Source organism: Equus przewalskii, chromosome 18 (assembly GCF_037783145.1).
Source record: "Equus przewalskii isolate Varuska chromosome 18, EquPr2, whole genome shotgun sequence".
In the NCBI taxonomy this organism is placed as follows: domain Eukaryota; kingdom Metazoa; phylum Chordata; class Mammalia; order Perissodactyla; family Equidae; genus Equus; species Equus przewalskii.
In genome coordinates this window covers 40,279,444-40,307,096 of record NC_091848.1, presented here as the reverse complement: position 1 = coordinate 40,307,096, position 27,653 = coordinate 40,279,444, and the positions used below count along the sequence as shown (strand labels likewise).

At 46.4% G+C, this 27,653-nt stretch overlaps 1 protein-coding gene across 1 annotated transcript in view; it reads right to left on the bottom strand.

The window, feature by feature from the left end:
* FSTL1 (follistatin like 1) overlaps positions 1–26,803 on the bottom strand; it is a 54,414-nt gene extending 27,611 nt beyond the window's left edge. The window contains exons 1-2 of the mRNA XM_070583824.1: positions 26,444–26,803; positions 26,247–26,303 (exon numbers count right to left, since the gene is read on the bottom strand). Of these exons, the coding sequence (XP_070439925.1) occupies positions 26,247–26,303; positions 26,444–26,446 (60 nt within the window). The 5' untranslated portion in view covers positions 26,447–26,803. The remainder of the gene's footprint in view (positions 1–26,246; positions 26,304–26,443) is intronic.
* Between the last annotated feature and the right edge of the window lie 850 nt (positions 26,804–27,653).

Sequence of the window (27,653 nt, the reverse complement as noted above, 5' to 3'; positions counted from 1 at the left end):
TGACAGGGTCTATCAGGTTCCCCAATATCTGTCTATAGTCCTAGAGTGATTCCTGGGAGCTCCCAAGGTTTCCTGTCAGTCTGCCTAAAGAGTGCTCTCCATAAGTCCCCATGTTTCACAATTTCACCCTTCAGTTTCTTCAGAACACCTGGATGGAGCCTTTTAAGCCAGACCACTTCGCCCTGGATGAGTCTGCTAAGTTTGAGCATGGTGTTCATTTTCTGTTTTCCAACCATCTTCCTAAGACTTGTTTACTTTAAAGGACAAAGTGGAGGGTACGGATGGTCCTCCAGTCCTCTTTGGTCCAAGGCAAGTACTTTAAACCCATCAGAAAGCATATTTGATGAATGCCTCTAACAACAAAACAAGAATGATAACAGCCAGTGACCAGCAGGGTGCAGGCTGGGTGCATATGCGCTAGAGGAGTGTAGGATGTGGCCTCTGCCTTCACAACAGTTTCTAAGCCAGTCAGGGCGATGAAACTAACACACACAGATGAGGCAGTCCCAGAGTACATGGGGCTGGCTCCAGGTGATGGGGCTTCATGGGCGAGATGAGCCTTGAGCTGAGCCCTGAAGAATGGTGGGATCTGGATGGAAAACCTGCAGGTTTCTGAGCAGGAGGGTCTTAGGAACAGTTTGGCAGTGGTACATGGGAAGAAATAGGTGAGGAGGAATTGGGGGCACAAGGAAACCAGCTGGAAAGAGTCTGGGGTGATGAGAGTCACATGGATACAGAGAAAGGAAGAAATCCAAGAGAAATTTCTAAAGAACGAGGAGATCCGGCAACATACTGGATAGAGGAGAAGAAGGAGAGAATCAAGAGAGCTGCCAAGATCTTTGGCTTTGAGGGCCTGGAAGGTTGCTGGTATGTCTGTCTGAGATGGAGCCCTGGGAAGCAGCCAAGTGAGGGAGGGGCAGGCCATGATGAGTCAGTTATGGACATAAGTCTAAGGGGACAGTAAAACATCCCACTGACAGTTGAAACTAAAGGACTAGAGATGCACATCTGGACATCATGCATGTAGGAGTGAGAAATGGGGCTAGAGAACAAATGAGCTGAGGAGGAAAGGGTGGGAATGGAGGGCTGGGGGTGGCTAAGGAGAGGAAGGCATGGATGAGCAGGAATGAGACCAGGCTGCCAGCAGCCCACATGGGGTCTTTGTGCAAATCAGAAAAGGTGCCTTCCCCTCCGGGCAGATGCAACACTGGGCCAGGTTATAGGACTTGGCAAGCAGAGCGCAGGTTGGATTTCAGCCCACCTCACCTCCTCGTGCAGTGAACAGCCTGCACAACTATATGAGGCTTCTGAAGGCAAAGCAGCCAAGAAAGCAGAGTAAGTGCATTCAGAAAACTGGGAGCAAAACCAGGAAGTCTAGAGAGCTCCAAGAAATGGATGATGAATGTCACTGTATGAGAAATGATTTGGCAAATATTGGGATGAAACAGCCAAAAAAAAGAGAAGCTTTTAAACCTCTGCTGAAACTTGAATAGTAACCCAGAGGGCAGACTAGGCAGAGGCAGTGAGGTCCTACGTAAAGAGAACTAAGGCAGGAACCTGGAGACATGCCCTGAACATCGCCCTGCCTCTAACATACTGCAGGACTTCGAGCAAGGTGCTTGACCTCTCTGGGCCTCAGTTTCCCCATCTATAAAATAAAAGCATTATAGATGATGCCCAAACCCCTTAAATGGCTGGAATTCTCTTAACTAGAAAGCACAGGAATTTAAAGTTTGACATTCAGGAATATCTGAAACAGTAATCTCCCAAAGAAGCTAACCAAAATGCCCAAACTGAAGAGATTGGGTACATATAGACCCTCCTGAGGGTGTTTCAGGGTTTTTGCTGGGCTTTGCTGGGGGAATTAAAGTTGGCTTTCATAGTCAAAGGATTTTCATCAGCAATGCCTTTTCATTCCCTCCTGGATCACAGCAGAGGAAATCAGGAGAGCGGTAACCGGACCCCAGTTGAGTGGCCTGATTTCACTCTTAGTTAACTGGTTGGAACTCTCTGCTCCCCTAGAATGCCATTAATAACGTTCTTATTCTGTTTGTGTTTGCCTTGCAAGAAAAAAAGGGAAGAAAAGAAGAGAGCGAATGGCTAAAGGAAATTCACATGAGATTCACAATTCTTCATTCCTGCCAAGAACCTGTCACTGAAGTATGTCTGGGACTGCCAGGGCTCACATTTACTCAGCATTCATGCTCTAATTATTTCCACATGTAGTTCAAGGAAAATGGTTGATTAAAAGTTAAAAAAAAAAAAAATCCACACACCTAAATCCCAATACCCTCAACTAAAGAGAAGAGGCAGCTTTAAGGCAGCTGTGGAAGCGTTCTGAGAACCAGTTTCAGAAGAGTCCGTGCAGGGCCTGCCACATCGGCACCAACAGCCCTGCACACTCCCGGCACTCCATCCCGGGCAGGCCAACCCTCCACGTCCCCAAGCCTCTCAAGGCCTGAATCAAATAGGATTCACATTCTTTCGACTTCTGAGTGGAATGTAGGATTTATTCCCCTGCTTTACTGGAAGGCTGAAGAGGTATGGATACAGGCTAAGAGCTACAAGTTCTCCTCTCCACCCCTTTTGCCCTGAGCACTACTGAATTAAGGTAGCTCCTGATTTCATGTACCTACCAGGGAAGGAATCCACCATGGCAGAGAACTTGGGTACCTTCTCTGAGCTGGGAAATATTCCCCCATCACATCTGTAGCTCCTTTCCATTATCCTAATGTGCACATGGCTCCCTCTAACCCTGAAAATTAAGCCACCGCCCTCCAAGGTGGTTCACACGACCTGGCAGTGATGCCTGACACTGTCATCTACTTGGCCACATTAAACAAGGTCTTTGGCACGTGGCTCAGTCCTCTTTCTCCCTCCTGGGTGACCTCATTGTTTATGTGGCCTCAAGATTCTTGGCTTTCTCACCTCCAGGAACCCTCACTTCTCAGGTCCTCTGGCTACAGGGAGCTTCAGGAGGTGTCTGTGAGTAGAGCAGGTAGCCACAGTAGACTAAACTAAGGGGCCAAGGGCTGCTGAGGGTCTACACTTTGAAATGAGAACACATTACCCTTTGAAAATGTTAACACCATGAGATATTGTGAGATGCTTCTCTAATCTTCAGATGAGCAGAGAATGTCCCACAAGACCAGCTGAAAAAATAATGTCACCATCTGGGAAGTCTGATTTATTGTCTGGATTGCCCAAATTCCTCCTGTCCTTCAAGTCTTAGCTCAAGTTACACCACTCCATCCTCAGGGACCTTCTTTGGATTGGTATGAATTCCTCCTTCCTTCTCTGATCTTTCATTCCTCTTTGTATGAATTCATTTTGATCACTTTTTAAAAAATTGAATTGATTATGCAGATTTGTCTTCCTAGCTGAACTATAGGTTCCTCGAGGACAAGGATTACGTTTTAAAGTTCTTCCATAGGTCCTAGCATAGTACCCTGTACCACTCAATCAACCTTCATTGAAAGCATAAAAGGGCGACAGAACCACACTGTCCTGAGGACTTGGAGTAGGGCAGAAAGACAACCCCGGTGCCAACTCCTCTCCTGGGGCTGCCCCTTTCCAGGACCAGTCTTTTTGGGGAAGCAGTCTAAAGACCCCGCACTCCTCCATCAGGCCATAAATATTCAGCCTGGAATTTCACTAATTAGAGATTGTTTTAGACCCACAGACAGACATTGGTGTATGTGTGTGTTGGTGAGGTGGACAGGAGAGCGATGGGGGACTGAAATGGCTTCCAGTCATTTTCTTTGTTCATAACAATGTATAAGCTAGCTGACATGCTGAGGGAAGGAGAATTTGGGGGCGGGAAAGAGGGTGGAAGATGAGGTGATGTGGGAACGTGAGGTACCTCAGAGGAAGGCAAAATTGGGTGAGACTTCAGAGTACAGGGTGGGGGCGGCAAGAGCAGCCTGGCACCTTGCTGGCCTATACAAGGGAGAAGCAGAGAGGAAGAGAACAAGTAAGAAGACGCCAAGAGAAATTGTAAAAATAGCCTTATTATCCAAGGCAGCTGTTTTGTGTTAACTTTTCTCAGGAACCCCAGCCCCTACATTGCCCTATGAGGCAGAAGAGAGGTAAGTTGGTCAGTCTCCCTAAACCAGAAAAAGAAGCTTCTTGCTTTGTTCTACCCCTCCCCAGCCTTAGAATATTCCAGGGGTCTCCACCTATTCCCCTCTGGCTCATCCTGAGGCTGACCTTGCTGTGGGCTGGAAGATAATTGAAACATCGAGCTGCCAGGGAAGAGCAAAGACTTAGCTGTGCCCAAGTAGTTTATTTCCCCTGGCGCTTGGACACCTTAAAAGAACTGTGATGTCCAACCAAGAGCTGAGACCACTTGACGGAATGGAGGGGGCAAAGTGGGGGGCACTGCAGGGAGGTTAGGGTTGACTGCAACAGAATGGAGCAGAGACATCCAGAGACCCAGCATAGCAGCACAGCATGAACCTCCGCTTTAAAAACTCGGACAAAGCCCTGGGAAGCTTTGGGGCAGTGTAGCTGCAAAGCAGCTGTCAAGTCTCCAGCATCCTGGCAATTATTCTCCAGCCCAAGGAATGCAGAAGGGGTTAAAACCCAGCAAGCAACTCTGGGCTAAATGAAGTCTCCATATGTGTGGCTCGGTATGGTTCTAGGAGAAGCAGACAGATGTAATTAGAAGTTCTCAGACACTATGTTGCCATGGCAACTGCTGGCCGGAAGAAAAGTGGGGGGAAACCTGGAGTCCGAGAAATACAGTCTTCCAAGGAAATGCCAGAGGCAGGTGGTGTTCATCACCCTTAGGCTCTACGGGCAGGGCTCATTCCTCCAGCGTGCCCACTCCCAGACTCTTGAGGACCCTCCCCACCCAATTCCTCCTCATCCCTGCTTCCTACTCCCCAGATATACACCCCCTGGAGCAATTATAAATGCAAATGAAGGGCTCCCTTCAGATGGCATCCAAAAAAGTCGATTCCTAGAGGAGAGTTTGCGCAGGTGATAATGTCCTCTGGGGAGCTCTCTGGATCTGAGTCTGAGGATGAGCGAGGGAAGCTGCAAGCTTAAACTACGTATGACTATGGAGCCCAGCTCCTCAAGAGGGGAGATGCTGGACGGGTGCTGCAGGACAGGGAGGGGTATGAGCTGGAGTGGGGGAATATCTGCTCAGAGTAGGGCAACTGGATATTTTATCAGCCAAACTGGGACATTTTTGAGAGTAAAAGGGGACCTCATAAATTGACATACTTGGTCAACAGGAACAAACTGTGACTCACGGTCACCTTGATTCTTAGGCGGCCCAAGGGAGAAATGCTCATTTTTATTTTACAGTGTTGGAATGAGCCCCCAGGAACCCAGCTATAGATTCTCGGACTCGATTTTCCTAGGAATCCCAACCTGGGAAAGATGAGAAACCCAAGAAAGTACTCCTCTGGACATGGACTGCCTCTTGGAGCTTCAGTCTCCCTGGACTCAACTGCCACATGAGGATGTTCCTGGGGTTCTGTTGCTGCAAAGCTGGGGAAGCTGGGCGGGTGGGACAACTTTTGCTTCAAAATCTTGGTCATTATAAATCCTTCCAACTGCTTTTCTAAAGATGGCATCATTCATTTCATGCATTGTTGCCAAAGGCAGATGGTTCTCTATGAATTTACGGCAATAATGTGGTCAATGGAGTGGGATCATTCCACAGCAGCGAGACCTAATAAATCTCCCCCTGAAGAGGGGAGGTTTCCAGAGGTGCATTCTTACACATTCCTTAACAACACAATGAAAAACAGTGGCTCAGGGAGCCTGTGGTCACAAAACCCAGGGAAAGGTCAAACTCTCCCAGGGAACCAGCAGAAATGACTGTATTTTAGGCATAATATAGGCAGCCTAGAAATTACAGTCATGTGGTTCAGCCACAAGCTCAGTTACAAAATTGTAGGATGTTTAAAGGGTAAGGCCCACCCAGGGTGCATGCCCTAGTATTTTCTCAGAACTCTGGAAATCACAGCCATTTGGTAGGAGTTCCTGGCAGTTACTTGGTAACCATGGCTGGTGGTGGCCCTCTTCTCTCAGCCCTGGCTCAAGGGTGGGAGTCATTGGGGCCAGCGTGCCTTATTTACCTGCACCTAAACCCAGACAGTCCTGAAAAGTGGGGTGCAAATCTCTAAGCTTAATGTGGAGCTTCCCTAAGATTTTTGGGTGGCAATGAGGGGCTCCTTACGACCTGTAACCATCAATGAACAGCATTGCTCTCTGCTGGGCACATGTGTCAGGAAGTTCTGGCACCTCCTGCAGGTCCCCTAGATTTTAATCGTCCAGTCTAGAGGAATGTTAACCTTTCTGGAACAAATTAAGAACTAGATAAAATCAGTCCCTTTGAAAAAAGCAACACTCTAAACACAAATTAATCTGCATTTCCTTATCACTGTCCATCGCAGAACTGGACAAAACCTATTTCCACGCAAGTATGCAATACATGGGCAATTGAGCAGCAAAACAGCAAACATTGTGCCAGGTGCTAGGGACTCAAGGAAGGACAAAGCTCAGTCCACGTCCCTAAGTTCAGATGAGGAGAGGGGGCAGAAACACATGGGATTTTAAATAACAGAACAAGACAATCTAATAAGAGATAGCTCAAGACAATGTGCGGCTAAGTGCAACGTATGGTTAAAAGTGACAAATGTCTAGAGCAGAGCTGTCCAATAGAAATATATCCATCTCACAGATGATTTAAAAGTTTCTAGTGGCCACTTTAAAAACGCTGACATTTTAAAAAGTCAAGAGAAACAGATAAAATTATTTTAATAATTTGTTTTATTTAAGCCAATATATCAAAAATGCTGCCATTTCAGTATGTAATCAACATGATTAATGAAATATTTTATATGCTTTTTTTTCCCATACTAAGTCTTTGAAATCTGGAGTGTATTCTACACGCACAGTACATCTTCATTGGACTAACCACATTTCAAGTGCTCAATAGCCACTTATGGCTGGTAGCTTTTCCTACTGAACAGCACAGCTCTACACAGTAAGTTTGAGCTCTGACATATTACTGATGAATTGAGGAGGAAAGCTTAGGTAGAAAGAGTAAGACTTTCTTTAACTTGGAATGTTTTAGAAGTGCTGTACATAATTGAAGTCAACAGATATTATCTGAACACATGGGTAGGGCAGCATGCTGGACGGCATCTGGGACCAGGATACCGAGGTAATGAACACCCAGTCCTTTGAAAACGGGCAGGCGTCATGGGCGCTTCAGCCTAATTCTGGCTCTGCTTTCAATGCCTGTGGACAAGTCTGTTCACCCTTCCAGTCTCCTCTCTAAGGAAAACAAAATGTTCGCCACCTCCTGTCTTTAGGATTTGTATAACTTATCTCATGAAATAATGATAAGGGGCTAATTAAACTACATATATTAAGCCTGCTCTTAACTATTTAAATACACTTTTTTTTTTTTTTGCATAAAAGTCCGGGGATAAATTTGGCAATGAAGTGGATACTTCTCAAACATTTTTTTTCTTTTCTTGGCTCGACTGCTATACTCTGTTGCCGCCAGCTTTCAATAATATTACAAACAGCCCCCCACACACACTTTTAGTGCCTTGAGATTGAAGTCAATGAAAACATGTACATTCTATTCTTCTTAGACATTCCTGCCTTGCATTCTTTCCTTGGAACAGTTGGGAAGTCACAGCTGGGGAGAAGGAACTGTAAAACCTACTTGTGCGGGCCAATCAGGCCTTAGCTGACAGGAGGCCCGCCAATGCGGGACTGCCCGGTATTCCGCGCCATTGTAGACAAACTCCCTATTTTTGCAGAGATTAAAATCCTGGGAGACCCTAAAGCTGTACCAACAATGCACAAAGACCTCCTTTTCTGTTCTTTTTGTATTCCCCCAAGGACTGCCTCAGAAACTCTACACAAAATCCTACTAGCTTAGTTGCTACAGATAGATTATCATTTGCGGTAAAAACACTCCCAAGTATTATGTAGCAGTAGTTCTCAAAGCTCTGTTCTCCTTCATTTTTAACTGACTAAACACTGGAGAAATGCCACATGTTGAACTGCTTTTGGTTTCCCTCACTCCACTGAAAAGTGGAGCAAGAAGCTATGGAAGTCAGGAAAATTGGTGGAAGGGTGCACTGTAAGAGTTTACAGAAGTAAGACTGCGGGTAAGTGGGGGTGGTCTGCTCCCCAGGACTCCACCCACTGCTGATCTCTGTGCCTTTGGTGGAACTTTCTCCAGAATAAAAGACTTCTCTGAGATCTAATGTCTAAGTCCAGAGACATTGTTTTTCCCATACTGGGGACATCACGGTTGCCATTCAAATGAAACAGGAGAGAGGGCAAGAGCAGAAAGGATCCCAAAAAGTGAAGGTCTCAGCAAATGGTGAGGTCAGAAGACAAAGTGACCAGAGGCTTTGGGGCAAAGAAATAACAGAATTTAATGCTTTATTTTACAGTCCCTTGGGACATTAGCTTACTCTGGGAATGATGCCCAGTTAAATTAGAATTGCTGATCATGGAAGGAAAAAATAAAAATATTTACTATTCAGCTAGCCTCTGCTTAAATTCCAGCTTCACCTGGAGCTGAGAGCATCAGCGTCCAGGGGTCAGACTGAGCAAGCCCAGCATTACTACCACGTCCAAGGTTAAGCAAAGTGTTGACGGAAAAGTGCTGTCAACCACCTTCCCAGGTGCATAACACACTTAGAGAATCCAGCACAGAGATGGTTGGGGTACAAAGATTATAGGCAAGATACCGTGCATCTTCTCATATTGCATATGAGATATTTGGGTTCATTAATTAATCCATTTGGCCAGTGGATTAATTCAAGAAATATTCACTGAGCATCTCACTAAGCTCAGTTCCAGATGCTGGGGATTCACTGGTGTATGGGACAGAGGAGGGCTCTGTCCTGAAGGAGTACATATTCTAGAGGAAGGACAGAGAATAAACACCAACAACAAGATCATTTCAGATTGTGGTCAATACCTAGAAGACTATAGAGGATGTCTGACAGAGAGATCTGGGACAGAGAGTACCACTTAGATCGAGTCATTAGGGAACGCTCTCTTGAGCTGAGCCCTGAAGGATGAGAGGAGCAGTTCAGGCAGAGAGAAGAAAAGTGCAAAGGTTCTGAAGCAGGGTGCAATTTGCTATGTTTCTGGAACAAAAGAAAGTCAGTGTGGCTGTGACACAGGGTCCAAAAGGGAGAGCAGTGAGAGGTAAGCTGAGAAAAGCAGGCAAGGGCTGGAGCATGAAGGACCTTGCAGGCGCTGATAAGATATTTCGATTTTATTCTTAATGACAAAGGGGCCGCTGGAGGGTTTTACGTGGGAGAGTGACATGATCAGATACCTGTCTTAGGAAGATTATTCAGGCTGCTGTGTAGAGAAGCAGATGGAGACAGGCAAGAAGGAAAAGGGGGAGAGCATCTAGGATGCTACTGCAATAGTCCAGGCACAAAATGAAGGTGGCTTGGATGAGGTGGTGGCGATGGAGACAGAGAACAGTCCATGAAGAGGTGATATATCCTGACAGTAGAGTTGACAGGACTTGCTGATGGACTGGGTTTGGATAGGGAAAGTGAAAAAGTGAAAAGAAGATTTTTGGGTATTTCAAAATTCCTGGACAATCAAAAAATCCAGCCAGTTTTAGGCAGGTAGGGACATGGCCATGCCCACGGTCCAGTCTGGAGTCACTCCCAGAAGGATATTCTCTCATACTGGCCCTGGAGTCCAGATGAGTCCCATGCCTTACCAATGAAACGGAATTAGTTTAGGAAGTGAGTTCAGCAAGCCCACTAAGACCTGGGGTCAGATGTAAATAGACTCTACTTACAGAAATCTGCCTGGAATTGACCAATGTTTCCAAACTGTTTCATGGAACACTAGCCTTGAAATATTTATGGTATGTTTTAAAATGCTGTTCTGTGGTGAAATGTCTGGGAAACATTGCTTATAATACTTTCCTCCTAGGGGCTGGCCCAGTGGTGCAGTGGTTAAGTGCGCACATTCTGTTTCGGCAGACCGGGGTTTGCTGGTTCGGATCCTGGGTGCAGACAGGGCACCGCTTGGCACGCCATGCTGTGGTAGGTATTCCACATATAAAGTAGAGGAAGATGGGCATGGATGTTAGCTCAGGGCCAGTCTTCCTCAGCGAAAAGAGGAGGATTGACAGCAGTTAGCTCGGGGCTAATCTTCCTCAAAAAAAAAAAAAACAAACAAAAACCTTTCCTCCTAGAGAGGAAAATAAATAATGCATATGAACATTGCAAGGCTCTGAAAAGTCCTGCAACTAAAAAGCCATCTACCTAGCACATATATTAACATCACTCAACACGGAGTTTGAGAAACCAAGGTCTGGGCTCTGTCTGTCTTTCCCTGTAGTTTTACTCTCCCGGGGAATTCAGGCAAAAGCAACCAGAAGCATAGCAGCTCCTATTTCTTGAGCACTTACTTTGTGTAAGGTACTTCCTATCATTATTTCCCTTGGTGAACACACTCTACACAGGCACCATGTTAATTTACAACTTTTACATTATCATTTGCTCTTGGGAGTTTTGCTTACAGACCATGCATTTACTGAGCAAAAACAGTTACGTATCTTTTCAGATCAAATCTATCAGCAGCGTTCACTCACAGTATTTCCTCAGGAAGCATTTAAGACCAGACGTTCTCCACTTTATCGCCCTGCCTTCATTTCCTTACCGCACTACGGCCAACGGTGAGGGGCTCCCACCCCATCACTGCCTCCTTCCTCTTCCCGCGGTCGTCCCCACCCCTGTTTTCCCTCTTCCTGTTTACTCCATCCATTCCTAAACAAGAACTGTTTTGGGACAGTTCACATGCTTCCAAGACCCTTGGGCTTCGAATCCCTAATTTTTGTCTCTCCCTCAAAGAGAATGTCATGGTTTTTTGAATATGGCTGTTTTCACATCAAAAGCCACAGACTGGTAATCTAGAGCCCATAATAGCCCTCAGCTATCTGGGAACCACACACACACACACTCACTTCACCAACCTAGGCAGAGGGGACTTTTTCCTGGAGTTAAACAACAGGTCACTGGGGAATGAGGTCTTTACAGTCCTGGCCACCGTAACATAAGTAATTATGGTCACGAAATGACAATGCCATTTTATACTGGGCAAAATAATGACAGCATTAGCTAGAAAAATAACGCAATCACCAACTGAAATATAGCCTCTGGGAAGGAGCCCAGCTTGCTCCCTAATCCACTAGCAATTCGGTGAAGCAACCTAAGAGGGAAATGAAGAGCCCTCTGTTTGATCAAAAGTGTAAAGGGAATTCAGAGGGAAAAACGCAATTACCTAAGATGAAAAATGACCAACACAGTGGGGTTAATAATCCTCAAGCATTGGTTGTTGTTACAGGATTTCATATTACCTTCAGGGTTCATTTTAGTTTAAAAACAGAGGGTACCTATATAGGGGGTGTCACAAATACAAAAATTCCAACTTTCATAGTTTCTTATTATTATCCAGGTTATATTACACGTTTTTTTGTAGAAAATAAGGAAAAACACAGACTCTTTTCCAGTTGTAGTTCTCAGAGAGAAAGTGATTAACTTTGTAAGTGTCCTTTAAACAAAATGGCCCAGAAGTAGCTTAAGAAATTTTATTAAGAAATAAGTCTGCACTAAGTACTGAATTTATTATACCCAACACTAAGGAAAGACTTGAATGTCTGGCCTCTACTCAAAACACTTCCCGATCTCACTCTCCCTTCTTGTCCCACACCCCAAAAAAGGAAATTGAGAAACCCCAAATGAACTCACACCTGAAGTGGCTGTCCTTGTGTTGGGGTTTTCTTTGATCATTAGCCAGCCCTCGGTGCCACGCAGAAAATTACTCTTCTGTTGAACACGATGCAGACACCAATTAATGCATAAAGTAAAAGGCTTTACCCTTAAAATAAATAGTTAAACCAGGAAGTCTGCTTCCCTGCATGTGGCTGTTGGCAAGGCCAAGGCCACACAGGATAAGAAAGGAAAGGAAATAGAAAATGCCAAGCACAGAAGACTAGAGGAGGTGGGGGAACAGAGCATGAATGGACATAAACCTGAAAGATTCTTAGGAGTCTGAGGGGAAGCCAGGTGAATGTCCCACTTCTGATGTAGACCTCAGCCTGCCCCCAATTAACTGTCGCAACGTAATTAGAGCATATAGTGAAGACCCAAGGATGAGGATGCCCTCGAAGAAGTGAAGCTGAGCATTCTGGGCATTTGTAAATTCTGCCTCCATTCCAAAACAGGTTTTGTGAGCTGGCCAGGGCCACCCAGAAGCCACACCTGGGCATTCCTGATGGAGACCCTGACAGTGAAGGACATTCAGGTATGTCTGAGTCTGTGCTCAGTGTGGGCACCGGAATTCTGCTTCAGTAGCTTTTAGCTGCTCTAACAGGAATTCCATATGTATCCATTTTGTACTAAAGTTTAGATGAGTTAGGTATCCTTGTCAGAGTCACCAAGAATTTCTCTGGACCATCTTTGAGCTCTCCATCCATTTTATTTTTCTCTGCTGCAAATGTTATGCCACAAATGTGGGTCCTTCCCTATAAGGGAAACTACGCTCAGTTAGCCTAATTCTGACAGAGCTAGTGGGACATGGTAACCACGGGATTTGAGAGGAAACACATCTCTCTCATTTTAGGAATGAGATGGGGAATGAATGAATGAATGAATAACACATATTGATTAAGCTGATGTTCATTAACAAGCAAACTTCACAGCGACAAAAATAAGCACTGATCTATTTGCCTGGGCTCAGAAAGGGATCAGGACAGTAGACCAGAAGTCAAATACTAAACTGAATTAAACAAAACAGTCAAATTAAGGGAAACTGAATTACAGTCATCCCTCAGCATCTGCAGGCGGACTGGTTTCCAAATCCTCATGGATACAAAACTTAAGGATCCTCAAGTCGCTCTTATAAAATGGTGCAATATTTGCATTTAACCTACATCCGACATCCCATATACTTTAAGCATCCGTAGATTACTTATAAGATCGAATACAATGTAAATAGTATGTAAATAGTTGTTATGCTGTATTGTTTAGGGATTAATGACAAGAAAAAGTGTGCATCTCCATGTTTGGTACAGACACACTGTGGTAGGCCTTTTGATCTACAGTTGGTAGAACCTGTGCCTACAGAACGTATATGCTTCTCTTCATCAGTCTCCACAGGAATTGGTTGTTGTGAGAGAAGTGTATTTGAGCTATAGGTAGATGGTCATGTTCTCCAAATAGTGAAATTTAAGTCAATTCAGTAGTGTCAATTAAGTAGTGAAATTTATGTGTGTGTCTCGGTCTATAGTCTACCCTAGAGCACAGCCAATTTTAACTCAATTCTCGTTTTACAAGTAGCCTTATTAGGAAAGCACATACAACATTGGGCTGGCCCCCCATTCAGGACCAACAGTCAGCACAACTTAATATTCTAGGCTTATCCGGTGGGATGTGGGAACTGGAGTGCAGTGAAGGTACCAAGCTTTAAGCAGGACTAAAACATCTGCATTGGCCTCTGTTTCCTCACTGAGTTCACCCTCGCAAGTCACTTCACTTGATTTAACCGCTGAGGTCAAGGTGGAAGAACAGTGCCCCCAGCTGTAACACGAGCCCTGCACTGACTTAGAGAGAAGGGCATGGGACCAGGCAGGGACTTCATCAATATGTGCTCAGGAAACGCAGGATCCTGGTCATGGGTGAGGCAACATGGGGAGAAGGCAAGAAGGGCTCCAGAAAGCAAACCTAGAGTGTGCCACATCTTCAGACAACTATTTCTGTAGGCCATTTTAATACTGCATCATTATTTTTAATGAAAATTTATTATTATTTTTAATGATAATGTGAATATTTACAAAGGTCAGAAGAAAGTTTGTTTTTGTTTTTTTAAATAAGTTCAATAGAAGCTCAAGTTACACACTTTGGAATTTGGGGTTTTCTTTTTTTCTTTTTAAAGCGTCCTTGCTCAACCCCAAGGGGACCAAGCATCCTTCATTTCCTGTCCAGTGTTGTTGAGCAGCTGGTTTCTAAAGTGGAAAAATCAGGTGTTTGGGATTCCTGGGCATGAAGACCGTTCGGGTGCCACGTGCTGTACTGTTTATATTGCACTCAATACTTGCAGGAGCAAGTAAGGGACATAAAATGCCTCCTGCTTTTATTCATTCTCTTTTCCCATTCCTGGGCCAGCTTCTCTTTAAAACTGTTCCTGCCCAGGCCGTCAATTAAGACAAGACCTATCCACTATCCTAACTCCATTAGGTAGAATATTTGACAATTCAACCTAAAATGTCCGCCTCCTTCTAGAGGGATGGGATTTCAGAGCTGGGTTTAGAGCTCGCCTGCTCTGACCCTCATCATTTGCAGATGAGGTGTCCAGTGACCTGCCCAAGGTCACACCACAGTGGAAGGCAGTAATGAGGCTCATGGCCTGGGTGCCACTGTCTGTCCTGGGTTATTTGCTCCAGCCCATCTCTGGCCAACAAATGGAGGCTTGCTGGAAGCCAGCTGCCATCGGGGATCTCTATAAACTCAGCCCCAGCTTCTGCCGGCACTGTGGGTGTTTTCTCAACTGTGAACCTCTCAAGACTGCTGAACCCTGACAATCTCACAGATTCACTCACCTGCTTCTTATGTGTGTGGCTCACATCGGTGCCACTGAAACAGTTTAAGGCAGACTAAGAAAACTGGGGAAATGAGCGAGGAGAGGCAACCCAAGCCAGAGCTGCAGAACTGCGCAGATTGTGCTGGAAGGCGCAGTGCCAAGCAGACACTGTCTAGACGCTAACCGGCCTCTCCAGAGGGGGGTGTGGGGAGGCGGAGCGAGCCCGGAAAGCCTGCTTGCTTTTTGTTCAGCTAAGGCAAACACATGACACCACCTCTGACAGGCTCCAGGCTGGGAGTTCACTCCAAGACATTTCTTCCTCGGGGCTGGAATTCAGCTGTGGGCTGAGGGAAGTTGTGCTAATCCAGGAATCAGAGGGAAGCTAGGAATGCTGTTCTTAATTCCCCGGGAATCACAGCTCCCAAACTAGACTGAGTTGGGCAACAGCCAAAAGAAGCACATTTGTGGGTGCAAAAGAATAGATTTTTTAAATTTTCATTGTATCATCTTAGCTAATCCATGAAGAAAATTCACAAAAATACAAAACTAACTTTTGATAGAGGTCTATTGTAAAAATTTTATAAGACTCTGAACGACATCAATTTATAAAATGTATAGATAGAGAAATGGCAACCTGAGTCCAATTAGCATCATATATCTAAGAGAAAATGTTGGGTTTGAGGAGCTTTACCCATCCGTTAGAGAAAAGACACCCTTTCCTCTGGATGGACAGACAAGCCCATGCTAGGGCACACAGCCTGGTAAACAGAGTGCAGGATGCAGTCAGCCCCATTTGCCTCTTAGCCAGCCACATTTGTGCAGTGGACAGACTAAACAACCATACCCAGCAACTCTTTTTTTTTTTCCCCAAGGAAGATTAGCCCTGAGCTAACTACTGCCAGCCTTCCTCTTTTTTGCTGAGGAAGCCTGGCCCTGAGCTAACATCCGTGCCCATCTTCCTCTACTTTATATGTGGGACGCCTACCACAGAATGGTGTGCCAAGCGATGCCAAGTCCACACCTGGGATCTGAACCGGCAAACCCTGGGCCACTGAGAAGTGGAATGTGCGCACTTAACAGCTGCGCCACCAGGTCGGCCCCCCACAGCAACTCTTACAGCTATCTTGCCATTTGGTCTTATTCAGTGTGGAAGAGTTGTGAATACATCTGCAGGACAAAGAAACTGCCTTAAAACATCTTCTGAGGCACTGCCTATGCTGCAAGTGCTCTGATGGAACCACTACCCTTCAGAGCGGGTCAGAGACGCAGCTGCACCTGAACCAAACCAAGACCATGCCGCTGTCGATGTGGCCAGAATGACCAGGCCTGAAGTCGCTCCAGGCACTTACAGCTGGTATGGTGGGAAGAGTTCAATGACAGGGCCTATGCAGGGTTTTCTTTTTTGTGTCCCTGTTACCTAGCAAAAATGTCTTTGCTTTGTTTTCAAAGTCACGTTCAGAAATAAGCCTGAGCGGACCTTGAGCTCACTTGAACCCAGAGCATTTGCCTTGAGAATTGAAGTCCTGGGTTTGAATCTTGGCTTTACTACTTACTAGGTGGCTGATTTGGGGTAACTAACAGAATTCTCTGAGCCACAGTTTCTTCACTGATAAAATGACGATTATAAGAACTGCATTATCGAGTTCGGAGAATGAAATAAGATGAGGCTCTTTTCCTCTCCTCTGGCCCATTGTCTGGCTCCCTACCACTCATTTTTCAGGGCTCGGCTTGTGGGGCGCTCCCTCTTGGAGGCCTTCCCAGACCCGCCAGTGCTGGGTCAGGTTCTCAGGCCTGTCCTCGCACTTTCCACACTGGGTCACTCTGAGCCCGTGTCCCCGTCTGACTCCTCCACTGCAAACTCCTTGGGGACAAGGTCTGCATTTTAGTCACCAGCACTAACTCAGTGCCTGAGCAAGAACGGGTTTGTGGTGCTCTTGACTTTCCTTTCTTGAGTTTCCTGTGAGCAATTTCCCTTTGTCCCAGATGGGTGAGGCAAAATAATGCCTCCACACTGTGCAGCTTTCTCGCTGCATAGAATGTGAAGCTGGTGGTATGTGGATGATCTGGGAGCTCCCCATCCAGCCAAACACTCCAGAATGACCTCTTTGTAATGGCGGAGGAGGAAGATGAGAAAGAAAAGGAGAGACAAGAAGGGAGAGGGGAAAAACAAAGAAGAGAGCAAAGAGCCACATAAGGGGCAACAGAGACTGGGCTCCCAGGCCTGGGCATCAGTGGCCACGTGGGGCTGCAGTCAGGGCTGGCTGCCAGACACAGCAGCGCCCAGCAGAGAACCCAGGGTTTGTGTGCAAAACACCCAAAGGGTTGCCTTGGTTTCCAAAGGGACAATCCCAGCCGGATCCAGGAATCCTTCCTATCCTGTCTTTGAGAGGAGGTATTTATTATTCAAACAATGAAAGCAAAGGCTTCTATTCCTTTGCCTCATTCTATTTTCCAAACCCCAAGTTTAGAATTCGTGGCCCAGTAGCAGGCAGGCTGCAGGGACTACAGCAAGAATATATGAAAATGACCAGCCCAGAAAAAAATCCAAGATATCTGGTGGCCACCTCCATCTGTAAGAAGGAGGGACTCAGGAGACAAAAACCGAATGTGGAAACATTCCAGAGGAGTTTTGTTACCTCTCTTCTGTGCCTCTTCTCACTCTTCTTCCCTCGCCAGCTCGCTCTCTCGTTCATCGTGTCTTTAGGGAGGAAGCTGTGCTGGCTGGCATAGCCCACTGCTGAGCACAGGAGGCACTCAGCGAGGGCTTCACTCTCTTGGAGGAATGAGAGGGTTGTGGCTCCACAGAGGAAACGCTGTCTAGAAGTCTGACGGCAAGATTGGCTCAGTAGAAGCAAGGGTTCTGATATGAATTCTGGGCATCAAAGCATCCACTGAAATAAATAATCCTAGTTGTCTTTTAAGAAGAAAGTGAATCTTAATCTCAGGAGAGAGTCAGAGGTGAGCAGAGTTCTGCAAGCCATGAGCACACACCCCATGGCTTTTAGAGCTCTTCCAATAGAGACGCTACAGGAATGACCATAATAGCTAACACTTACTGCCCTCCATGTACCAAGACACTCTTCTAATTGCTTTATAGATGAGGAAACAGGCCCAGAGAGGTTAGGCAACTTCCCCAAGATCGCAGGGCTAATCAGCGCAGTGCGAGGATTTAAACTCAGGTAATCTAGCTTCAAGGCCTGAGCACTCGCCCATCACGCTCTACTTCCTTTCAAGGATCAATCTGTAAACAGAATAACACCTGAGCCAGCACGCAGGCTGTACAAAGACAGACAGGCCTAGTGAATGTCCATGTGTAAACTGAGAATTCTCTTGTTGAAGTCATTACAGAGTCAAAAACATCCTTTGCCAGTGCCTAGTAGGGACCGGTGGAAGGATGTCCTCTCTTGCAGGTGTTTGTTTTTGGTGTCGACTATGTGCCATGAGTAGAAGAAACCTTTTCCATTCTCTAAGTGGACAGAAAGGCAGAGAGACAGCCAGTATTCCCACTTGACAGATGAGCAAAAAGAGCTCAGGGAGGTTCAGTAACTTGCTCAAGGCCTCACAGCAAGACAAGGTCAGAATTCAAACCTGGTCCGCCACCCGAAAGCCCCGCTCCTAACTGAAGCTGCAAGTTAGAGATATTACGTGACTTCAAAAAGGTGACAGGAGGTAGAAAGTGGCAGGGCAGGACTTCTATGTCAAGACTCTTATTCTTCTACAATGTCCTTAATAATGAGAAGGTTCTGTGACAGGGTCTGTGTAAAAGACAAGGCTTGGAAACACCCAGAGACGAGAACGAGAGAGGGAAAGGTGCAAGAAGCTCATTGGAAGGCTTGAGGGACATGAAACCGGGAAATGAGAAAAGAGCACCAGCACCCCAGGAACAGACACAATCTCAGATGTGTGCCACACAAAAAGCTGCCGCCTACTGGACAGACCAGTCAAGCGGACAAGGTGGACAGGCTGACACGGCCCCAGAGGCTCAAGAGCAGCCTCTCAAACTCCAAGAAGGCATCCATCCCATGGCCACATTTCAGGGTTTTCTGAACCAGCAGCAAGAGGTGAGGAAGGGGGTGGTAATTTCTGCAAAGGCCATGGATCTGGCCCCTGGCAGCCAGGTCCCTCTGAGCTGTACTGTAGCTATGGTGGCAGCAGCCCCTTCAGAACAGGGACCTATAGGGAACTGCCTTTTAGTTCCACACTATTCTGTAGCAGCATATGTGCAAAGTGACGAACGTGATGTCTGGCACTTCTGCAGATCAATAAATTACACTCATTTTCTATCATTAAAGGATAAAAGAAAGACTGGCAGGAAAAAGACAAATTCTGCCTCAGACACAAGGATTTTAAATCTTGACCACACTAACAAGTAAAGACAAAGAGACATTTTCCCTACATCCATTCAAGCAAATATACCACAACACATGCATGTATAAATCTGGGCCTAAAACATGTCACGGCTTTTGCCATGTGTCACATGCCTGGTTTTGGCAACAGCTTAGTCACAAATAGTGTCTGGGATTATTCAGGGAACATTTTAAAGGTCATAAACTCAGACTTAATCCTGGGAAGAGCTTATTGGTGATGGCTTCCAAATGAGCATATAAAAAGTCTGGGAAGAGATTACATGGAAATCCTCCAACCACAGCAGAAAATGCAGATTTATAGGATATATTTTGTACTCCAATTACCCAAAGAGCTTTCTATTAGCAGGTTACTGCCAGACGTCTGCTAATGCAGAAGCTGTTATCTATGACAGCAGCAGCTCTCAGAGCCTTAGCAAGAGCAACCGTTTGCTCCATCAGAACAGCCAAGAAAATTCTTGTTATCATACTTTTGTTGATGGTCAACATTAGAGGGTTTGGCTTACTTGAAGGTGTTCGAACTCATCTAAAGAACTGAGAAGACTAGGCCAGGAACAAAGAGTTTTTTTCTTGACACTTTCATCCATTTGCTACCTTAGTCCTATCACCTATTACCCCATGTTGTCTTTGTTTCACATAGTCCCAAACTCTGCCTTTGAATCACCTTAATTTTGGCTAAAGATATACCAATGTTTGTCAAATTGGATTGAATTTTCTGACAAGAATGGCAAATATCTTGTGTCTCACAGACAGACTTATTGCTAGTGCTTACCTAGAACATTGCTGAGAAAGATTTTCAAACCTCCTCCAGGCTCAGAAGGAAAATATTCTACGAGTGATTACCAATGTCTGTCATGGGTAAAGGAGAGGGTAGTGGTGACATGCATGCTATGTTTGTGCCATCTCTGGAGGCCATTTATCTCATGATGTTGGGAGGTACTTACTTTTATTCCCTACAGCGTCTACCAGGTGCATCACTTACACCTGTTCACCGATTTTGATAATTTCTCTGAAAGGAGGGAGGAAGAGCTCATTTATCTTTAGGTGGTGGAATTATGGGTAATTTTATTCCTTGCTCTAGTCTTTTCTATATTCTCTAATCTTTTTATGAGCATATTTTATTTTCATATTTTATCAGAAAATAACACATTAACTTTTATACTTAAAGATAGCATATATTAGGAGGGTAAATTCCTCTTGAAAAAGGAGAGAGGTCACAAGAATCTTCATAATGGATTTTAAGACATTTTGTTATACTTCTCCAAAAATTTTTACACAGCTGTGAGCATAAGGCATTGGCAGGGGGTGGGGATGGTGTTCTGTTTTTAAATTAAATCATAATCATTTGCCAGAGCTTTCAAAATTTATGTAAACATAACTTTTAGTGGCTGCTACATATTGTAACATATGTAACATGTTATGTTACATAACATATTTCTGTTAACTCCTAACTCTTCTCCTGTTGTTGGATATGTAGTAGGTTTTAAGTTTTTAGCTATCATAAATATTAAATGCATCTTATGTAGAGTCCCTTTAAAAGTAATAATGACCAGGGCAAAGTGGTCAAATAGCATTATTTGAGTTTCTTTCCTTGATTGAGTTTCTCAGCATAGATTATACTGAGCCCTGGAATATTCTCTGCAAACAGTCAAGTCAGCTCCCTGAAAGCTGATCCAAAGTTTGCTAAAATGGATTCAGGTCAATATAGATTGCATTTAACTGTGTTTGCTATGTGTCCTTGTAGCTACAAGAAAAACAATTTTACACTGCAAGCACTGTTAATTACAAGCTAAACACTTAACATAATATCCAAATTGCAAGTCTCATATGGAGAGGATTAATTTACCTTTTCGTTAATAATTAAAGGTTTATTATTGTTAAAACATGAATTAAAAGCTTGCCAAGCATTACTAGGGCCAGACTTCAAAGGATTGAACTAATTAAATGATGATGATCCTTGAGTGGTGAAATGTAACCTTGATCATATCTACTCCTCACCTTTTTCATTGTAACTGTTTCCACACACCCTGAGTTCACAGCCTCCTCTCCGCACCAACTCCCTCAGTCTTGACGGAGTGGGTGGTGGCTACATGGGTGTATCCATATGTAAAAGTTCATCAAGCTAGGGGCTGGCCCCGTGGCCAAGTGGTTAAGTTCGCGCGCTCCGCTGCAGGCGGCCCAGTGTTTCGTTGGTTCGAATCCTGGGCGCGGGCATGGCACTGCTCATCAAACCACGCTGAGGCAGCGTCCCATGTGCCACAACAAGAAGGACCCACAACAAAGAATGTACAACTATGTGCCGGGTGGCTTTGGGGAGAAAAAGGAAAAAAATAAAATCTTTAAAAAAAAAAAAAAAGTTCATCAAGCTATACATTAAAGATGTGTGTACTGTGCTAATGTAAAAGAACTTTAAAAATCAATATGTTGATGTAAAAAAAAGCAACAATAATTGTAAAGATACTTGTTCATCACGTAGTTATAACAATATACATTATAGCTGCCAGAGTTTAAAAGCACCTGGCCCACCATTACACTGTAAGCAACCTGAGGGCAGAGACAGGTCTTACACTTCACCCATGACTCTGCCTTGTGTGTAGGGCATGCTCAGCCGGCAGCAGGGAATATTGCCTGATTGGCATCGTGAAGGGAAGGCTCCTACCATTACTACTTGCTCCTGGACAAAGTGCCCCGCACCAAAGTCCCAGGCACCAGAAGACAGCACCTTAGAGAAAAGCAAGAATTTGACCTGCAGGACATTAATCACCTGGCTTACAAAATGAACCCATCTAAGTGTAAGGGGCTTTTCAATCCTATCATATCTGGCGTCATTAAGCTAATACTATTTGTGGCTGCTAGAAATTTTCTGTCTGGATGTCCAGTTATTTGAGGAGGAGTAGGAAAAAGACACAGTGACATTCTCAATTTTCCATGTGTGACCACTGATATTTACAGCTCATCCTTTCCTTTCTCCATTCTCCTGGAAACACGTCTTTCTGCCTCGCTGATTTTAAAGACTTAATTTTCTTCTTTGGGACATTACATCCACTGCAGCCTACGCCCCCGATCTTCTCTACCTCACAGGTCCTCCCCAACTAGCTCCCCTGAGCCTGGGAACTGACTTTTGCTTTCCATCACCCAATGCAGAGACTTCTATGGGAACTGTAACATGTCCCCCCTCTTCTAAAGACATTTTCAATGGCCAGGGCCACAATTTTCAGGGCACTTGCCCATCTGTTTTGGCTACTCAGCAGAGTATCTGCTGTTTTCACATCTCAGTTTCTAGCGATGGTCTTTAGAATCACAGCAAGCAGTTTATTTGCCAAAGGATAAACAAACAAGAGATTATTTTAGCGGTTAATGTACAAGATGGATATTAAAACCCTAATTTTGCTGCAGCTCCAAGAAGCAGTCAGCGGATGTGGGTCAGACCCTCGGCCTGCCTGAATCTACCATTGGAATAATTCCAGAGAGTACAGAGGAGATCCCACATCAGCCAATAAAACCCTTCGTGGCTGATTAACTGTATGTTGATAACAGGGTGTAAATGAGGTTAAGGAATCTGGCTTCAGAGGGACAATGCCCTAATAATCTTGTCTATTGTTACTGTCCTTGTTACTATTACCTTAAATGATGCACTCAGTTCATGGGTCAAGCATTGCCTTACTGAAATGAGTGTTCTAATTTGTGTGAATCACTCCCCTGTACATGTGATTATCATGATGAACTTATAGAGCCAGAATGCTGGGGATCAGAGCGCTTGGACACCTGCCAAGGCTGTCTTTGGGAAGCAGTTGGCCCACAGGGTCCCCTCCAGCCTGCCATGTAGAAGGGACTGAGCCTACTGAGACTCAAGGGCACATGCCCTAGCACCTGGGTTCTCAACCTTTCCCAGCCCCCACCATCCACACCTCTCGGGGAACTGCAGTAATTCTCAATGGGAGCGAAATTGGTGAGGGTGAGTGAGCAGGGCCACATAGCCCCCTCCCAGAAGAATGGAGAAAACGGGTAGCTGTGTGATTGTTAGCTGAAGCTCTCCCTCTGCTGCTGGCACACCTCCCATTCCTCATCCATACCAGACACTAAGATATGCTCATCAAGAGACACGTGCCACACCCCTCAACACGCCCTTTCCAGCACAGACTCTAAAGAGTGCATGAGTGCGAGCTCAGGTGGATGGGGCAGAAATTTGATGGAGGCTGCCTGAAGGAATACAATGGTGATAGAGTATTAAGACCAAGAGAAAGTAAGAAAGAAAGGGAGCAATCAAAAAGCAACCCTGAGGTGCCAGTAAGAGATCATGGAAAATACTCAAAATATGACACTTTCCTTAATGAGATTTGTTAATAGTTTCTTGACTCTAACCAAACAGGATTTAAAGCTTGGCATTAGGGGCTGGCCCCGTGGCCAAGTGCTTAAGTTCGCTGGCTCTGCTTTGGCAGCCCGGGGTTTTGCTGGTTCGGATCCTGGGTGCAGACATAGCACCACTCATCAGGCCATTCTGAGACGGCATCCCACATAGCACAACCAGAGGTACTCACAACTAGAATATACGACTATGTACCGGGGGGCTTTGGGGAGAAGAAGAAGAAGGAAAACAGAACAATTGGCAACAGATGTTAGCTCAGGTGCCAATCTTTAAAAAAAAAAAAAGCTTGGCATTAATAATGATGACAACCACCCTTTCCCAAGCTTGGGATACCTCTGATCCTGGATGTCTACTACTCCAAAGGCTTCGCTTCTTCAAATATCAACATGATGTGTCAGGCGATCATATTTTTTAAAAAATTTGTTGAATTGAATCTTTGTGTTTGTATTAAACCAAAAGGCACCAAGAAAACTCAGTTTCTTTTCTAAATTTCATTTCTAAAAAGTTCAACCATATTTGTACAATGTTAGCCCTAAAGTCTACAGAAGTGGATTCATGTCAATAAAGACTATAAATATCATTATTTGGCTTTGTTTTCTATACGTTGTTATAGCTAACAAGGAAAAAAATTTTGACTGCAAGCACTATTAACTATTAACAGGATAAAATGTTTAAAATAATATCCACATTGCTAAGGTTAATTTACCTTTTCATTAATAATTAAAGGTATATTATTATTAAAACATGGATTAAAATTTTGCCAAATGTTACTAGGGCCAGACACCAAGAGACTGGACTGATTAAAAGATAACCCTTAATAACCTGGAGTCATAAAATGTAACTAGCTCATAGCTACTCCTCACTCCTCTTTTCTGAGTTCATAGCCTCTTTTCTGCACCAACTCCCTCAGTTTTCATGCCTCAGCACTTCCTGATTTTGCCTCTTTCCCTGTGGATTTTGCCTGAGAATTCTGTAAGAGGACTTTCTGCTCTTCCACCTCAAGCAGGAAACTGCTGCTGGGGGAACTTCCTATGAGAGCTCTGCTTCTCCCTGCAATGCACTGGGGGGAGGGGGTGTATGCAGGCTGCCTAGAATAGTGAGATCCTGGACCTTGGGCCACGCAGCCTTGTGGTGAGTGAACCAACAGCCTCCTCACACCTCATCTGTATTTGCATTCCAGTTCCCAGCGATTTCACACTGGCTGGCAATTCCTAAGCCCGCTGTAAAACCAACCAGGGGTTCGCCTCATCCATCATTGGCCTGCGGCTGCCTTTTGAGGACCACAGCAGGGAGGGCGGGGTGTTCCTCAGCCAGGGCTAAATCAGCCCATGAAAGAGAGATCCTCCCTCAGATCCAAACCCTGGAAAACAAAACACCTGAGAAGCAGACCCGGAGTTCAAGATGGGCTCCAAAGGCGGAGGGAGCTGGGTTCAGATGCTCCTTCAGAACTATGACCTTGGGCAGCTTCCCTGATCCCCCTAAACCTGATTCCTCCTCTGTAAAATGGGGATAACAAAACCTACCCTACAAGGTTCAGGAAGCTTTAAAAGAAATGCTGCATGCAGCCTGGCATCTGCTATATAAGCAGTGCCTGGCAAATACATGGTCCTCCTGTGGGGTGGTGGTGAAGAGGCCGGGGTGTGACACCGGACTGCCTTGGATTCAAGTTCTACTCCTACCATCGAACAGCTCAGGGCAGTGGATAAATCTGTAATCTCTCTCAGTTTCCCCATCACTAAAATGGGGTTTATTATAACACAAAGCAGATATCCAGTAGGTGTTTCTTTATTTCATTGTGAGCAAAACCAGCTCGTGTTTCCAGCTCAACCAAAGACATAGTACTGAATTAGATGAGAGTTCAGGATAAGGTGTATTTTCTTAAAATCGAAAAGAGCTTGATTGCTTTTATGATTTTTCTAGGCAGAGTCAAGCTGAGATGCTAAGGGTGAGGCTAAGCTGCAATACCAAGAAAAAAATTCAAAGAGGGGGAATAACCACCCACCAGGGAGCTATTTCTTTTGTAATGTACATTCCATTTCTTCTCCCTCATGCTTTTTAATTCCTTCCACATTTCCTGCCATAATTATCAAATGTTTGGTTTCTGACCTCACTTTTCTGGAGACTGGAGCACAGGGAATTTAGAATTGTTTATTTTCTATCCATAAACCATGAGTTAATGGAGGGGCTTGTGAGGGAAGGGTTTGTTGGTTTGTTTGTACTGTCTCAGGAAGGTCACTGGAGTTGAAAAGAAAACATTACCAAAAAAGCGCTGAAACACTGTGACTGGAAACGCGGAGCCCCCAAGGGCAGAGGAAGGGATGTCTCACACTTGCGCAACGCTAATTTAAGGGAAAAATAGAGATTTTAAAAGGTCATGACATGGCCCTGATAATAACACAAAATCAGAGGACATTATACAAAGAAAGAACCCCAAATTTCAGCGAATCATAATCTTTCATAAAAGAGAAAAAACTGTATTCCGCCCTAAAAAAGAAAAGAATCCCGTGGGGGTTTTCCCCCCAGGAAACAGACTCGGAAGGGAAAAGTCCGCAACTATTCTCAGTTTCCTCTGAAGTGAAGGAAAGAACTCAAGGCGCCTTTTTGAACTCGGCTGCTGCTCTTGTCGCCGCCCCCGTCGCGATGGGCCCGCTCGTCCTCTCCCCTCCCCGCTCTCCCTCCATATTAGCCGCGGTGCGGCTCCGCTTACGGCCCAAACTACTTTTCCCGATTTTGAGGTTTAAGTTTCCCAAGTAGCGTTTCTGCTCGGAGCGCCCCCCTCACCCCCCGTATGCAAACTCCCGGTCCCACCCGGGAGAGCATCCCCAGGACGAACGCGCCGCCCGCCTGACGCGCAGACCCAAGTGGCCCCGGAGCCCGAGTTCGGACCTCCGCAGCCGCTCGCCTACCTCGGCGTGGACCCAGGCGACGGCCACCAGCGCGAGCGCGAGCCAGCGTGTCCACATCTGCGGAAGAGAGAAGAGCGAGACTGAAGGCACCGGGCCCCGCGCCGACCCCAGAAACTTCTTCGGGTCCCGCAGGCTCGTCCCCTCCGCCCGGCCACCCCGGGCCGCCCTCGGCTCCGCGCCGCGCACCCCGCTCTCACCATGGTCCCGTCCCGGTCTCCGGAGGGCGCGGGGCAGGGCGGCTGCAGCGAGCTCTAGGGGAAGGTGGGAGCTCCGCTGATCGCCAGCCTCGGAGGAAATCCGACCGGCGCTCGCCGCCCCTTAAGACCCCTCCTTCCCCGACTGCCTGCCCTCCAGCTCCTCCCCATTCTCCTCCCCCTTCTGCTGCAGCGGGCCCCGCGGCTCCGGGCTCCGCTGCTTCCTCCCCGCCCCTCACTCCGGGGAGCCCGCGGGCGTCCTGGCGCCGCCCGAACCCCTCTCCTCGCCGGGCCCCTAGCCGAGCACCCCTCAGACCCCTGGACGTGGAGGCAGAGGCAGAGAGGGGGGTGTCCGGGGAGATGCTGCAACAAAGGCGGAGGGGGTGTGTTCGGGGGGGGGAGAGGCCGAAACCCCACCCCCGGGAGGGGCCGCCGGCTTGCAGCGGCTCGGGCGGGCTGCGGGCGCCGGCTGCGGCGGTGGCCAGGTGGGCGGTGCTGCCGGGGCCCCCGGCCCGGTGTGGGGCGGGAACCTGGAGGAAAAGGCGCCCTGCGGCCTGGGGAGCCGGAGCCGCCCCCCATGGCTGATAGAGAGAGGGCCGGAGGCACAGAGGGACCCCCACAGGCTGGGGTCCAGGGCGCCACTGCAGCCAGAGTGCGAGGAAGTGGGCACAAGGCCCAGAGGACTGGCCAGCGTGGGGAAGGCTGCTTTGAGTTCAACTGTGGATTTCCTGGGGGGGAAGGTGGCGGCCCTCCTCCTCTGCTGAGATCTTGACTCCAGCGTTTGCCCGCAGCCTCATCCCGTCCTTCCCAGCAGTCCAGGAGCGACTGGTGTCCCCCTCCCCTCCGCCCACCCTGCACCTGTGTCCCTGCTCCCACCCCTGTCATCCCAGGTACCCTCCATGTTCATACTTCCCAGCTCTGCCAACTTCTTCCCGGAGGCCTTCAGATGTCACTGCCTCTTTGACAGTGTTGACGCCCCAAACTGCTCGCAGCTGTGGCCTCTTTCCCACCTTGCATCGGTTTCCCTGGTGCCGAGAACAAATCCGCCTGACGCCTCAAATTTAACATGCCCGAGGCTGAGCTCCACTTCCCACCAGCTCCCTGGCCTGCCCATCCGCCTCCTTCAGAGTGGTGCGCGGAAAACCTATCTCCACTTCCCAAACCTGGTTGTCACCATACCCTGGCAGTTTTCCCTTTGAGATATCACATCACG